We start from the raw sequence: 17,476 nt of genomic DNA on the forward strand, positions 1-17,476 counted from the left end.
CATATGATTTAAGTTTATAAAGAATATGGTGAGCTTCTGAGAGGGCCATCAGGTTGTCTAGGAGAGATAAATTGGTATAGGTGATAAGCAGAAAGATGAGAGGAGGAAATAAGTTTATTAAGAGTGAGAATATATAGAGAAAAAGAATAGGATGGGTCATGGGAAAACATTCATTTTAAATGATTAGGAAGACAATGAGTCACCAGCAGAGTTAGAAAAGGAATCATTCAGCTAGGAGAATTAAGAGAGAGTTACACCTTTGAAGATATGTGAGTAAATGTTATTCAATACTCGGATGTGGTCAATAGTGGTAAAACTTACAGAAAAGTCAAGGAGGATGAGAAAGAAAAAAATAACATTAGTGTTAACATTTAGGATGTCATGGTGTCTTTGGGGAGGGAAATGTTTTCTATGGGGAACAGTAGCCCAGTTTATAAGAAGTTGAAGAGACAATTACAGTTAAGGAAGTAGAATCATACATAGATAATTGAAAATATGTACTTTGCCAAGGAGTTTAGCAGGGAAAGGCAGGTCAGAAGTTGTTAAACAACATCTGCAGTATTATACACAGGTCTGGAAACCATATTTTAGAATGGATATTGTCAAAATAAAGCTCTTATAAATGAATACATTTGGTGAGAGGCTTTAAATCCAAGATATTGTTAGTCTGGAGGAGAAAAAATAAGGGTATACTTGATGGCCATCTTCAAATATATTTAAATCAATTTTCATATGGAAGAAAAATTAAACATTCTTTTTGAGTAGAACTGGGATCAGCAGGTAGAAACTATAGGTGGTAGATTTTTGGCTTTGTCTAACTGGAACCCCAGCTTCAATTGCCACTCCAACAGAAAGTATGGATACTCTTATCATATCTTTTAGAGAAAATATCTTTTGCAGTTCCAATTTCATTGTCATCTTTGAGGAGTCTATGAAGATGTTGACAGTTTGGCTGCAATTCTATAGAATTAACTGTCATGGTTAGAGAGAAACTGAGTAAAGCAAAGAGAAAGAAGTGAGAGGACTTTCCAAAGGCAGTAATTATAACTCTTATCTTGAAAAGACAACTAATGAATTACAGTCTTGAAAAATGATCCTAAAAGAACTGAATAGTGGAACTATGTATCCAGAATTGTAAAGTCAGTAATAGCATAATCTCTGTGATAATTCAGCTGAAACATTGCAAATAATTATTCATGCCTTTGTTTTATTGTTTGTCAAACTGCTAATAATTGTATAATTAGTAACCTTGATGTTTCTTTAAACCTAGGAGGTTGGGGGGGGGTGCTATAAAAAGATGAACAAAAGCTTATGGGAAAAGAGGTTTCTCTAGTGTATTAAAAAACTTAAATTTAATAAACTGGAATGAGGGCCCAGGGTTAATTGATTAATTACAGAGGTGTTGCAAGTTTAGTAATTTATGAAGAAATATCAGACAATGCCCTGTGATTGCTTCAGAACTCGGAATGAAAATGAATAGGGGTAAGGAATCAAGTAGCCGGCTGAGGGGTGGGACATTAGCTTGACTGTCAATCAACAATCACGTTAGTCCATATCTGAAAGGAATGGACCCTAAACCTTGTTAATCTTAGTATCATATCTTCTGAACTGATATATAATAGAAAAAAACCCCTTACTTTCTAATAATTACCACTCTCCTGAAGTGGAATGGGCTTCCTGAGGAGGTAATAGGTTCTTAGTGGTGATGAAAAGGCAGGCTGGCTAGTGGTTAAATTAGATAATTTCTAAGGTTCCTTCCAGCTCAGATTTTCTGATTCTGTGAATGTCTCAACAATAAAAACTTCTCCAGTCAACTTAGAAGCTAAAGAGTTTCTGAGGGATTTTATTCCTACATTTTTGCTAAGTGCCTGGTCAAGACCTCGTCATAGCTAAAGAGTTATTTTTATTTAATAAATTTCCGCCATTATTCTGGTGCTTTAGTGAAAATAGTGTAACAATTAAAAAAGAATGGAAAATGAAAATCTAGAATAAACTGATACTCAGTTTGATTCTCAGTTCCCGAAATCAGCCTAAACCTTTCACTCTTTACTAGTGGCACCGGCACCTTAAAACTGTGTAAAAGAGTAGAGTATTTAGAACATACGGTGTCTCATTTTAAAGCTACTCTCGTGTGGGTGGTCCATTTATCCGGATTGCCTCTGCACACCCCACGGTCCACGCCTTGGGAAGAACAATAGCATCTCTGAAGTCGCCGTTACGATGGTGGGATGGAGAAGACTCCGTACCCTGCTTATTAGGTTGGGGCGGCTTTAGGGGTCGCTGATACCCTCCTCCCAGAGCTCTAAAGTCCCAATCACGTGCCTCTTCCCTCCCCCTTTTTCGTCGCTGCCTTTGTGGCTTGTCTGTAGCTAAAGCGGCGGTGGACACAAAGGGGAGACAGAGAGAGAGAGGGGTGGAGAGCGTGGAGAGGAGAGAAGAGGAGAGGAACTGATTCCCCCCCACCCCCCGCTTCCCGAAACCCCCTCCCCCATCTGTTCCCTCTCCCTTACCCTCGCGCGTACACACATACACACACACACTCCCTTGCACGCTCACACACACACTCTCATACATACACGCGCGCATCCACCGAGGAGCGGAGGCCTGGCGGCTCGTGGCTTGCAGTGCTGAGCCAAGGGTTGGGGGCGCGGCTGTTGCTGCTTCGGGCTTCCCGTTGTACCACCGACTCTCGAACACCCGGGGAGGGGATGCTGAAGTGCTGCCCCGGGGAGGAGCGGACAGGACGGGCGCGGCTGCTTGGTGGCGGAGGCTGCGGCCGCTCCTCCGGGGTGTGATTGATGCTCTGGGCCTGCTGCTCCCTGCGCTCAACGCCGTCCTCCTCGGGCAGTTAGTTATGGGGGCCGCGGGGGCCGCCAGCGCCGCGGGGACCACACTCCGGCTGCCCGCGGCTCCCCAGCTCGCTTTCTGCTACACGTCGGTTTTTCTGCTTTTCGCTTTTTCCGTGCCCGGGAGCAGAGCGTCCAACCAGCTCCCGGGAGGCGGCGGCGGCGGTGGCGGCGGCGGGGCAGGAGCGGGCGCTGGAGCAGCAGCCGGAGGAGGAGGGGGCGCAGCCGGAGGAGGAGGAGGAGGAGACTGCCCTGGCACGGGCAAAGGAAAGAGCATCAACTGCTCAGGTAAGCCACTCAGCCGGAGCCCAGAGGCGACCCACCGCTCTCTCTCTCTCTCTCCTTCTCCTGCCAGCCTTCCGAGTCGCGGTCCCTTTGCTTGCGCCCACGCTTCCACTTCGTGGCGCGTGGATTCATTCCCCTGGGGCGGCTGCCGAGAGTGCTTGAGAAGATTTCTCCTCCCTCCCCCCTTGTCCCAATCGGTTCCGTGTGTACAAGAGTGTGTGTGCTTGGGAGTGAGAGGGTGTTTGTGTGTGCGCGCGTGGTATGTGTTAGGGTTGGACAGAGGAGAGCAGAGTCTAGAGGGGCAGGGGCCTGGGAAGTAGGGAGTTACCTATCCTCTCTCCCCAGGTCCCCACCCCCAGCTGCTGGAAACAAAGAGATTGCTGGGGTTGTAAGTGAAGATACAGGAGGAGGGCTTCCACTCTGTAAAAGCTTCCTCCTCCTCACAAAAGAGGTCAGAAAGAAGGGGGATGCAGGCCCCAGGACAGAGCAGGGCAACGTGGCCACATTTTTATTCAGATTTCTATATTAAGAGGGCCCTGGGCAGCTTCCGCAGGTGCATGCCAATGACCTCTGGATCACCAAACCGCACCCTTTCTCCATCCCTACTAATTTAGCCTTCTCTCCATCCTCTACTTTCTCCCCTGGAAGGGGAGGCTGCCAGCGGAATCCTCGTGACTTCCAGCCATTATAACAATTTTAAAAATGTAATTCCTTTGCTTCTAGTTTCTATGAAGCTAGAGATATTTGTTGTTTAGATGGAGGTGGGTATTCTATTTGCTATAATGAAGATCATTTTATTTTAGGTACTCCGTGACAGCTGGACACCTCATTAATTCTTTGTAAGGAAACCAGATGTCTCTTTAACACCTCCCCCTTATTTTAATATTAGTTTTGAAGGTTGCTTTTTCTTTTTTGGTTAGAGAAATATTTCTTTAATTTGGAGCTAAGTAAGCAATGGCACACCACATCACAAGTGAATCTAACCATCTTTATAACTTTTATGTTATTTTTGCCAGTGTACTCCTATCCCTATAGAAGTGTGTTATGGCTTAATGCTTTTTAACAAATAGTTATCATATACATATTTTCCTTTAAAATAAACACAATGACAGATTATGCTTATTAATAAATTCATACATTAGAGTAGAGAATGTTGTGAATGTTACCGTGGTTTTCTCAGTTGTAAAATGAGAACGAAATTTATTGATTTGTATACCATCTTTCAACTTTAAAATTCTGTTATTCAATAAATATATCTGGTTATGAGAGAATACATTAATCAATACAATATAACCAACATACATATAAATAACCAACATACATATAAATAGGCTATCTAAAACTGAACAGATAAAAGTTGTTTTTACAACGGAGCAACTCTAAGTCTGGAAACAAGGGCTTGGGATGGAAAAGAACTTTATAGATCACTTTTTGGCTTTTGTGTCTAAGATTAGGGCTTGGCTCAATTTCTACAAAAAGATCACAGACTAACATGAGCCAAGAGTATATGGTTGCCTTAAAAAGTATAATATTAGATTGCAATAATTGATGAATAGTATCAAGGTCATAGGAAATAATAGTTTTATTGTACTATGTGTTGTTCAGGTCACATTTGGAGTATCAAGTTTAACTCATTGAGCCACACTGATCTAATTGACCAACTAGAGTGTGGCCAGAGGAGAGCCATTATGATGCACAAAGATTATGTGAGGAGCAATGGAAAGGATTTCTTTACCCTGGAAAAGGAAGTTGAAGGGAGGCATGATGGTTTCTCTTCAAATATTTGAAGGATTGTCATGTGGAATAAGAATAAACTTGTTCTGTGTTGTTCCAGGGGACAGAAACAATGGACAAAAGCCACTAGGAGAATACTTTTCTAAGAAAGCATTTCCTGAGAACCTTGCTGCTCAACAATGGATTGTCTGCTTTGTGGAAAAAATGATGAAGTGATGTCCTACATTTAAAACAAATGACTTATCAGTATTTCTAATCTTTTGATCCAGTCTTCCTCTTCCAGTCTATTTCCCACATTCTAGCTTCATTTGCTTTTACTTGCTAGCCTTAATTCCAATGTTTAACTACTTACCAGTCCATAGTTCCTCATTCCTCTGATCTTTTGCTATTTTTAATCTAAGAATCTTCAAATATAACTAATGCCCATTATCTAATTTCTTGCTCTTGCTTCAAGGCAGCTATATATTGACAGAGAAAAGAATGAAATCAAGCTAAGTTCATGCTATAAATTTCTGTTATGTAATAGCAAATTGATCTAGCTTGTAACTTCACTGAAATGAATAAAGTTATCTGACAGGAGTTTTCTTAATTTCTTTTCTCTGTTGATCAGAACTTTGAGCATTGTTGCTTCCTTTTGTCTTTTATCATAGAAGAAGTATTCCTATTCTTGACTAACAGGAGTCTATTTTCCTTTGCCCTTATAACCTCTTGCCTTCTCCAGGTTCTTTCTCTAGAAGCAATTTTCCTACCTTATACATGTTCTTATCCCATCTTGCACAATTTAAGGATTTTCCCCTTCCCTGCCTCTTTCCCAACAGACTAGAAATATCCCTCCAATTTCTCAATATTAATTAAGTCTTCCCTTAACTCTATTATCCCACATAATTACCATTCCATCTCTTTTCTTCCCAGGCCAAGCTTCTTTAAAAAGTTGAGTATATTCAATGCCTATACTTCTTCACAGCCCATCCTCTTGTCAATACCCTCATTTACTCTACTGAAATAAATGCACTACTTAAAAGTCATCAATTGCTTCCTAATTGGCAACTCTAATACCTGTTTTCAGTTCTCATCTTCCTTGACATTAGGGATTTCCCCCTTTTATCCTTTCCCCTTCAATGAATCCTGTATACCAGTTCTAGACATCTCCCTAATAGACAAATCTCATCATGTCACTTTTCTGTTAAAAAATCATCTTTGGCTCCTTATCAACTGAATAAAATTCAGCATTCTTTGCTAGTGTTTACCTGCTGTAAGCAGGTACCATTTTACCTATGAAACACTTGACTTTTATTATTCTTGTCCTGTACCCTTTGCTGTAGTATAAACCAGTAGTGGGAAATTTAAATAGAAACAGATCCCTGGTGACTGTATATTGGGATGTTCTTGGCAAAAATACTGGAGTGATATCCTGTAAATAAAAGGCTATTAAATTAAAAAAAAAAATACTGGAGTGGTTTGCCATTTCCTTCTCTAGCTTGTTTACAGATGAGGAGACTGAGGCAAAGACACACAACTGGTAAGAGTCTAAGACCAGATTTGAACCCTGGTCTTCCTACCTCCCAACTTTTTACTTTGTCACTGTGCTGCCCTAGGTGTAGGGGATACAAAGGAAAAAATTAAAACAGTCCTTGCCCTTAAGGCAGGGTAAGTGGATGATAGCTTTGAAGGGAAGGCACTTGAAATTGGAGGGAATCAAAAAGAGTCCATATCAAATGACAAGGGATCAATTCTTTAGGTCTATTTTGCTTTCCAGTTATTCGGTCTCACGGCATTAAATGCAAATGATATGCTTATAATAAAACCTTTTTTTAACCCTATCTTCCAATTCTAATCATTTATATTCTTCTCAAATCCTACTGTAATTATCCTGTTTATGTGTGATCCATCCATTCCAGTATCCTTATTGGAACACTTAATAATAGTTGATAATAGAGTTATTATCAACAAACTGTTCTACATTCCTGAACTTAAGCAATATTCTCTCTACTTCCTTGTTTTAACAGGAACCTAGATTTCCTTTAGGACAGTGTTCCCTATTGGCAGCCTCTTCTCACCAATCCCCCAAACACTGTTAAACTTCTTTATTAGAATATAAGATCTTTATATCCTAAGTGTCTAGTGCACTGCCCAGTTATTTCTTAATATATAATCTTGCTTCTGTGACTCACAGAGTTAGGAAGAAGGATGGACAAAACTTTTTTTCCCCTTCTGCTACTTCCAGACTATTCCACTCCCGCCCCTCATTCTCCAATGACTCCTCTGCTTTTGAGACCTTGAAGTATATACTAGCATCACCCTTCTTCCATTCTCAATGCTGCTGTTACAAGGGTAATCAGGGGAACTTCTGCTTTGCTGGACAAGGGTACCTCCCACAGAGTTGGACATGAATTCTGGACACTTACTGAGCAGCAGGTACTTTACTGGGATGACACAGGTAACTCCTTATTGGTTTTCTGTGGCTTTAGGGAGATGTGAGAGTTGCAATGAAGATGACTGATGATAGCTTAAAGGAGATGGACTCTTTTGCAGAAAACTCACATCTAAAGCCTTTAATTAAAGCTGTAGAAAGAATTAAAGCTCTTTTTGAGCCCTTCTGCAAAGGGACTTTCTTCCATAATCTTCTCTCTCTTATACTTTCACCAGAGGAAGACAGGGGAGAGGAAGGGAGAAAAGGGAAATTTCAGCTCCATGGGAAGTATACCAGCTCAATAAATCAGGTATTCCCCTGATTATCCCTATTGTTATCTACCATCTTCCAGGTCATCCTCTTCTTTTTCCTTCTTTCCTTCATTTTTTATCTATCAACTTCATCTTTTTCCTCTCTTCATCATCAACCTCTCTTTTTCCTTCTTTTCTTATCTACCAAATTTTAGGTCATCCCCACTTCTCCCTCCCTCTCTCCTTGCCCCCCCCCCCTTTTCTCTTTCTCTCTCTTCCTATTTCTTAATTTCTTTTCTTTCTTTATCTGAAAACTTCTAGGTCATCCCCTCTCTTCTTAATTTCTTACTCCTTTCTTTCTTTCTCTCTCTTGCAAGGCAATCTGAGTTAAGTGATCTGTCCATGGTCACACAGCTAGTAAATGTCACTTATCTGAGGCTGAATTTGAATTCAGGTCTTCCTGATTTCAAAGGCAGTACTTTATGCATCACACCATCTAGCTGCCCTGCCTCTTTTTTTTTTTTTTTTTTCAATGACCTTAGTGCATGACATGGTTTTCCTCTCGACTTTATACTTTGTTATCATTCAGAATTCATGTTGCCAACTGCTTGACAGTCTGAAAACTTAATTCCTTAACTTTGTGTCCTCTAATAAGTTTCTCTATTCCATTTCAGTCATATACTAAGATAGACATAAGACAGACCATTACATCTCTTGGAATCACAATACCTCCATTATATGGAACTGTGAAATTTCTTCTTTCAAGCACACTAAACCCATTCTTTACCTTTACCATGAATGCACTCTTTATCCATCTAATCTTGATTGCATTGTTTATCTTTTTATTGTTTTATTAGCTACTCTACTAGAATCCATTGGTCCTGTGATAAAGGAATCACTTAATCTTCACTATTTGGTTTCTGTTTTCCTTCTCCAGAGGCTTTGAGTGTCATGGGAGGAAATCACAAAGTCAAACGATCTCATCTGCTGCCAGTCCGTTGTATGAAACCTTAGCTGTAACCTCTAAGTGGCTTGACAGTCCTTCTTATCTATTCCTGTGGATTTTTTATTCCACTCCTGCAAGGCATCATGGCACAATAGAAAGATCCTGAATCTGAATTCCAAGGGCCTAGGTTTAAATTAGAGGTGTATTGGAACCCTAACTCTCACCTTTTTTTGCCAGAATTATCATTGTGAACATCTGCACCTTAGAAATCTCAATTGCTACAAATCAGGGCTTGATTTGTTGTTTTGTTGATTGCCTAGACTTAAGACTCAATTAATAATGCAAGTTAAACTTTGAAGTGTGTCTGTGTGTGTGTGTGTGTGTATATATATATATGTGTATGTGTGTATGTGTATGTACATACCTCTCTAACTCCAACCTCCACTCCCAGCCCCATTATTTAATATTTACCAGCACACTCTGTTTTGCTCTATAAACACTGCTGGAGTTCAGCAGAATTGTGATAGAAAGCTTGGGGAATGAAGGGATAACCAGGCTGGAACCTTGGTGACTGTAGGCTTTAATAGTAATAATAATGATGATGATGATAATGATAATAATAATAACTGAAATTTATATGGTGCTTTAAGGTTTGCAAAGTGTTTTGCATTCATTGTCTCATTTGTTCCTCATAACACCTCTGGTTTGTCTTGACAAGGTCACTTATGTGACCTTGGGTAAATTGAGTAATATCTCACTTTTCTCAACTGGAAAATGATGAGTTTGGACTAGATGACTAAATCTGTCTCATGGGATCCCTTAGTAACTGTTCCAGGCCTTGTCTTTTCTCTTCTCACTACTAATCATATTTTTGCTCCCATACTTAGAACAAATGATCTAGCCTTTTACTATTTTATATTAACTCCCTATATCCTCTTCCATTTCTCAAATTTTTTCATTATCATCATTCATTCATTCTGCCTCTGTTCTTTATCCTGTTCTAGGGAGCAAGCTAGATTGGCACAGTGGCTATAGCACTGGGACTGGAATCAGAAAGACCCGAGTTCAAATGCAGCCTTAAATACTGTGTGGCCCTCACTTAATCCTATTTGTCTCAGTTTCTTTATCTGTAAAATTAACTGAAAAAGGAAGTGCAAACCATTCTAGTATCTTTGCCAAGAAAACCCTAAATGAGTTGGGTGCAACTGACTTGATTGAAGAACAACAACAAAAGCCAATTAATAAATCTTTCTTCCCTTCCTCCCTCCCTCCTTTTCTCCCTTCCCTTCTTCCTTTATTTTTTTGTCCCTCCCTGCCCCCACATGTTCCCTGATCCTCACCCCTTCTATCTCTTCCCAATTAGTAACAACTTTCCCCCTCATAACTTATATAAACCATCATTTTGCAACTATCTATTGCATTTATCATAAAGGTTATGCCTTATATTATATATGTTTGTATCTATTAAATAGATTATAATCTAAATGTTGCATTTGACACTGAGCACAGCCTTGTATTTGAAGAAGACACTTAATAAAGATTTGTCATTTTATATTGAGACAAGAAAACCAGCGCTTATTTAGCTTGATAGGATATATATACAGAGGTCACGAAAAAGAGCAAGAATAGTGTGGGAAAAGAACAGTAGGTTGGCTCACATTCTAAGCAGTTTGAACTCTCCTAGGTAGTTGGAGAGACTTTATGTATAAATTGTTTTAGAATTTTTCTTATAAAGGTCAGGGTTTTCTGTTTGTTTTTGACTAGACTTGTGATTTTTGGGCAAAAGGAAATTACTCTACCAGTAGAGATTGGCGCTTTCTTTGAGAAGAAGAGAATTACCCAGAATACTTAGAAGTTAAAAAATTTGCTTCCTTCTTCAAGACTGGCTCTATAACTATACCATTCTCTTTCTTCAGTAAGTGTTAAGCTGACCAAGCTTGATTATTTTGATTTTACCTTTCCCCTCTTTTGAAAAATTTAACATTTCATCCTCTCCACATGTCTGTCAAGCCCCTTATTGGCAATGATTTCTCTTTCTTTAAAAAAAAGAAACTTTAAGCAATAATGAATGTAATCAAATTTATTTAACCACAAAACTTTTTAAAATGACATATATAAATGTGTAAAGATAAAAAATAGACTCTTTTAGAGTAGAATATATTAATTTTCAATAATTTTTCTAATGCTGAGCATAGTACTTTGAACTTAGTGAGCACTTATGAAATGTTTATCAATTGGCTCTTTTTTTGTATTCTATTCATCCATGAAGACATTCACAAAAATATATGTATATATACATATATATGTACAAATATACATACATATTTTCTATATAGAAAGACAGTTGGCATAGTAGATAGAGCTATATATAGAGTCAGAATGAACTGAATTCAAATTCCACACACAAATTCTGTTAGGCAGCTAGGTGGCATGGTAAAGTGCTAGTTCAAATGCCCTGAGACCCTTATGATATTTGTTTGCCTTGATTTCCCCAAATGTAAAATGAGATAATTATAACACCTCTCTGTGTTGTAAAGATCAAATAAGATACTATTTGTTAAGCATTTAATAGAGGACCTGGCACAGGCTAGGTATAATTAGTACTGTCTGGCACTAGGCAAGCTACTTAAATATCTCAGTATCTCTAGGGAATTCTCTAAGACTTATTTTATTGCAAAATAGTTGCTATAGATCACCAGGAGATTCCTCCCTAGAAATTCCCTAGATCAATGAAATCTCAGATTTGGACCCAAAAAGGAGATATTTCTTCTGTTTAGCTATAGTCTATGTATAGTCTCCATAGGTTCTACCAAACTGTAAGTATTCCAAGAACAGACCCTATGATGGATTCTGGATTTTGTTTGATGACCAGCATGGTTAAGTTTAAAAATGTTCACCACTTTATGATCGGCCTCAGAGTGATAAGTTTTTTGGCCCCTGCAACTTACTATTTATTTAGTCACTCAACATATTTTAATTTTAAGCACCTGTTATATATAATAGAACAATTTGTTCCATTTGTGCCAAAAAAGTAGCTGAAGCAGGTGCTATGGAGCATTCAGATATGGAAGACACCAAAGCCCTTCACTGTTTCTTAGGTTATCTCTAGTCTTCCTGACTGTTGGTCTGTCTCTGGACTTCAATGACTTTGGAAGAGCAGGAAGACTGCAACTCTGCCTCACTTAAATTCAATTCTCACACAAGCATCACTCCATTATGTCACTGGTCCTCTTCGAAAACAATTTTTAAACTTCAAAAACAATGTCTGTTTTAGACATGTTGAGTTTGATGTCTTTAAATATGTCACTGTCCTCAAAAAACTTTCTCAAAGCCCTACAATTCCCTCAATTATTTGCCCTGAATCTTACCTTCCTGTCTCAGCAAAATTCCTTGAAAACTTGCTTTTCTTTTCCTTTTACTTACTCTTCAAACCTTTGCAATATGGTTTCTGAATTCATTTACTCAACCTGTTTCTGTTCTTTTTTTATTATTATTATAATAACTTTTTATTGACAGAACCCATGCCAGGATAATTTTTTACATTATCCCTTGCACTCACTTCTGTTCCGATTTTTCCCCTCTCTCCCTCCACCCCCTCCCCAAGATGGCAAGCAGTCCTATATATGTTGAATATGTCGCAGTATATCCTAGATACAATATATGTGTGCAGAACCAAACAGTTCTCTTGTTGCACAGGGAGAATTGGATTCAGAAGGTAAAAATAACCTGGGAAGAAAAACAAAAATGCAAACATTTTACATTCATTTCCCAGTGTTCTTTCTTTGGGTGTAGCTGCTTCTGTCCATCATTGATCAATTGTGTTTCTGTTCTTTTACCAGTGATCTCTCCATTGCCAAATCTGATAGTCATTTTTCAGTCTTCATCCTTCTCAGTCTATCTGCTGCATTTGACACTGTTGAACACTCTCTTCGTATGGATAAGAGATAGATATTCACTCCTTTGGGGAGCTTTACCCTTTCTTGGTTCTCCTATCTGACTGACCCTTCTTAAGTCTTCTTTGCTATGTTATCAACTATACAACAGCTCTTAACTATGGATGTTCCCTAAGGTTCTATCCTAGCCTACATTGTCAGTGACCTTATCAGTTCCCATGGGTTTAATTATCATCGCTATGCAGATATGTCACAGATCTATATATCTAGTCCCAGCTTCTTCCTTGAATTTTTATGCCATACTACTGGCTATGTCAGATTGGATTTCATGAAGATATGTCAAACTCAACATGTCTAAAATAGAAATTATATTCCAAAGCCACCCTCTTCCCAACTTTCCTTTTTTTTTTTTCTCCTGAAAGCATTAATATTCCAATCTCCCAGGTCTATAACCCTAATATCATCCTCAACTCTTCATTTTTCCCTCACCTCACATATTAAATCAGTTGCCAAATCTTTCCATTTCTATCTCTGCAGCATCTCTTGTATCTGACTCATAATGGCTACCACCATCATTTAGGTCCTCATGCCCAGGATGACATAGTTAGTCATTAAAAAAATTTTTTTATTAAAACTTTTCATTTTCAAAACATATGCATAGGTAAATTTTAATATTCATCCTTGCAAAATCTTGTGTTCTATTTTTTCCCCTTTCTCCCACTCCCTCCTCTGTATGGCAAGTAATCCAATATGTTAAACATGTGCAGTTCTTCTATATATAGTTCTACAATTATCATACTGCACAAGAAAAATCAGATAAAAAAGGAGAAAAAATGAAAAAAAGTGAAAATACTTTGATCCATACCTACTCCCCACAGTCCTTTCTCTGGGTACAGATAAGCTCTCTCTTCACAAGTCCATTGGAACTGGCCTGACCTCACAGCTAGTCAATATTAAGTGTCTGGGGTTGAATTTGAACTCAGGTCCTCCTGACTCCAGGACTGGTGCTTAATCCACTGTGTCATTTAGCTGCTCCTCATTAACTTTTATCTAGATGATTGCTGTGACTTAATAATTGCCTTCCCAATTACTCTTTCCCAAATTTGGCCTTCCTAAAATTTCTTTGTACTCCAATTCATTCTCCATATAATTACCTGATTTACAGACCTGACAAAGTAATTCCCTTAATTTGTAAATGTCAATGGTCATTGCTGTTAGGATCAAACATAAACTCTTCTGTTGAGCTTTTAAAGTCCTTTACAACCTAATTCCAATTTTTCTTTTCTGCCTCACTATAAATGCTCTCCCCTTAATCTTTAGTCTGGCCAAACTACAATTAGCAATATTTCTTACACATAACATACTATCTCAGTTATCTCCTATGCCTGGAATTTACTCCATCCTATCTTCCTTTAAGATGCAACTTATGTATCACCTTTCCCACAAAGCCTTTTCACAATCTCCCCAGTTGCTTCTCTTCCTAATACTTTGTATTTATTTTGTATTCATCTTGTATATAATTATGTCTATATGGTTTCTCCTCTAATTGAATATAATATTCTTGAGAGTAGGAATGATTTTGGATTTTTGTATATATGTATTCCTTAGTATACGTCTGGAGTTAGAAGACTTCTCTTTATGGGTTCAAATCTGACCTCAGACACTAGCTGTGTGAGCCTGGGCAAGTCACTTTACCCTATTTGTCTCAGTTTTCTGATATATAAAATAAGCTGGAGAAGGAAATAGTAAATAAACTGTTAGAGTGTCTTTGCCAAGAAAACTCCAAATGGGATCACAAAGAGTCAGACACAGTTAAAAATTAATAATAATATGTTACTCTAGTGCCTAGTATAGTGCTTGGAACAAATAGGGATTTAATAAATGCTTTTTAATTGATTAATTGATTTATACATTACATGTATAATTTACATGAAGATTGAGTGAATTATGTAATGTTCAATATTAGTCAATCTTACCAAATCTCATTCTCTCTCTAGTGCTTCTTGACTCATTATTCAATTTAACCCTTCTAAGCTTCTAAGATATCAATTCCTAATAAGTAACTAAAATGATAATATCTATCATTAATCAATTAGCTTTGTAATTCCACCCCTAACTTACTAAATATTATTTATTAAATAAATTGTAGAAATCTGTTTTTACTTAATTTTAGATTTGGATTCAGGAAGACCTAGATTCAAATCCTGCTAAAAATATTTAGTAGTTGTGTCACTCTGGACAAATCACTTAGCCTCTCTTGACCTCATGTCAGTTCTATATATTCTGAATAGATGCTACCTTTTTCTATTGCAATTTCCCCCACCCCAATCTTCTAGGTTTAAATAAACATCAAGTGTGCTAACTATATAATTTATTAACAAAACAACAAACAATATTAAATATAGCAACTGTAAGAATGATCATAGCCAGGATCATCTCTAATTATTAGTGTTAACTGTACACTTTGAATCTGAATATAATTTCATTGTTGAGCACTCAGGGTGCCAACCAAAGTCTCTCAAGTATTCATTAGATATTGTTTCTTTACAACATGAAAGTCAAACTAATATCTCGGGAGATGTGTCCTTAGGTTCTTCCTGATAGTTAATTTAATCTTTAGGAAAAAAATTCTTCACCCAATCTCTCTTCAGCTATCAGAATCAACTTTCCATAATGACAATTCACCTGACCCTACCCAAGATTTCATTCCTTCTTAAAGATACAAACTGTATTCATACATTATGAGAAAGGCTATTGAAACTTGTATTACATTTCTCTCCAAAGAAAAACATTTTGCGGTCCCTTGAAACATAATCTGGGGTGAATTAAATTGACATCAATGTTACATATGCAATGCTAAGTACTACATGATAGTCCAAGTGTCTAAAATATATGCAGAACATAATAAATATGCATAAATATTACAACACATGAAAGGAGAAAAAATGACACACAATAATAATAGTAATCAACATTTTAATAATACATGGGTAATATTACTCATACATATTAAAACACAAAGCTATATTAGATATAATTTATTAGGAAATATGTTTGGCTGCATTAATAACCATGTTTCCTTTTTCTCCTAAAACATTATCTTGGCAGAGGCTGAATGGTTCTAGTCCTTTTGTGAGCTACTAGACTTTCTGCAGGTATATCTGAACTTAGTAAAGGCTGAGTCACATTATCTTACATATTTACTTTACATTATTTCATATAGGTATATCTATGACATATTGGTCACGGTCTTTTAAAATTACATTATGATATTCCATTATTTCAATATGCTATAGCTGATTTAGATATCTCTAATTGTTATATAAAGAGGTAGTTTTTTTTTTACTTACAAAATAATATTATATTTTTGAGTAGATATTTCTTGTCTACTGCTGCTAACATTTTTAGGATATATTTCCTACAATGGGATTATTCGTTTAAGAACATTTAAAACATTTAAAAAATAACTCCTTTAGCATACTGCAAGATTGCTTTTCTAAATGAGTATCTCATCTGTTTTCCTATATCCCATTCAGAAGTTATTTTTATTTATGTTTACCAATTTGGTGCATGTAATACATTTCATAAACATCTTGCATTAAGCATATCTCCAAAACGTAATCCATGAACTTTTCTCCAAAACTTCTCTGTTTTTTGGATTTCCATATTACTGTTGAGGGTACCATCGTCTTTCCATTTATTCAGTTTACAACCTTGGAGTTACTGTTGACTCTGTACTCTTGTAAAATTTCATTATTTCTACCTTCAGAACATCTCTCAGATAATTTCTTTTTCTTCATTCACATTGTCATTACCCAGGACTTCATCACTTCTTTTCTGAACTAATAGCAATTAGCCTTGTATTTGGTTTTCTTACCTCAAGCTTCTCTGTAGATTAGTCTGTCCTCCACAGGTGATGTTTTGACTTGTGTGTGAATTGTGAAACAAAGTTGTGCAAAGTCATTGACCTCTATCATTCTCTCTCCCTAAGTCCAATGGCAAGACAAAAGTTAACACTGGCAATGGCTTGGGTTGCAGGGTATTTTCTATGCATCTTGGCATCTTTTTTATGGTTCTTTTTTATTGAAATTTTTTATTTTCAAAACATATGCAAGGACAATTTTTCAACATTGACTCAGGTATTCTAACTTGCGTTCCAATTTCTTCCCCTTCCCTCCACCCCCTCCCCTAGGATGGCAAGTAATCCAATATTATGTTAAACATGGTAAAAATATGTTAAATCCAATATAGGCATACATATTCATAAAATTATTTTGCTACACAAGAAAAATCAGAGCAAAAAAAAAAAAGAGAAAAAAATAAAAATTCAAGCAAACCATAACAAAAAGAATGAAAATGCTATATTGTGATCTAGACTCAGTTCCCACAGTCCTCTCTCTGGTTGTAGATGGCTCTTTTTATCACAAGATCATTGAAACTGACCTAAATCGTCTCATTGCTGAAAAGAGCCACATTCATCAGAATCGATCATCGTACAATCTTGTTGTTGAAGTGTATAATGATCTCCTGGTTCTGCTCATTTCACTCAACATCAGTTCATGTAAGTCTCTCCAGGCCTCTCTGAAATCAACCTGCTGATAGTTTCTTATAGAACAATAATATTCCATAACATTCATATGCATAACTTATTCAGCCATTCTCCAATTGATGGACATCCATTCAAGTTTCCAGTTTCTTGCATCTTGACATCTTTTATGTTTGACCAAGTTCCACAGCTCCTGCTTCAGCCATCTTCATGGTTGAACAAATTATTGGAACAAATTATTCTTATCTTCCCATTCTGTTGGGAGATGTCTTCACATATTTAGGGTAGTTATCCCCCTGACTCACTGATGAGTTTGATGCCTGTCAATTACCCGTTTAGCTTGCCTGCTGAGATAGTTTACTGGGGTGTGGCTACTGTATATGTGATAGTTTCTTAAAGTCACAGAGGAGAGTTGAGTGCCAGATAAACCCCAAAGGTGGATGAGCAGTCCTGAAAAGGGCTCAACAATCTTTCACACCAGAGGACTAGTGCTTCGTGAACACTTGTACACCCCTGTACTCAAATAGCCTTCTGCGATGTTAGTACACACTCCCTCAACACTACT

At 37.4% G+C, this 17,476-nt stretch overlaps 1 protein-coding gene across 1 annotated transcript in view; it reads left to right on the top strand.

Moving 5' to 3' along the window:
* The first annotated feature begins 2,362 nt into the window (after positions 1–2,362).
* The window catches only part of TMEFF1 (transmembrane protein with EGF like and two follistatin like domains 1), a 137,556-nt gene continuing 122,442 nt past the window's right edge, over positions 2,363–17,476 (top strand). The window contains exon 1 of the mRNA XM_031969184.1: positions 2,363–3,134. Coding sequence (XP_031825044.1) covers positions 2,855–3,134 — 280 coding nt within the window. The 5' untranslated portion in view covers positions 2,363–2,854. The remainder of the gene's footprint in view (positions 3,135–17,476) is intronic.

The sequence above is a fragment of the Sarcophilus harrisii genome, chromosome 1, assembly GCF_902635505.1.
Source record: "Sarcophilus harrisii chromosome 1, mSarHar1.11, whole genome shotgun sequence".
Classification (NCBI taxonomy): Eukaryota; Metazoa; Chordata; class Mammalia; order Dasyuromorphia; family Dasyuridae; genus Sarcophilus; species Sarcophilus harrisii.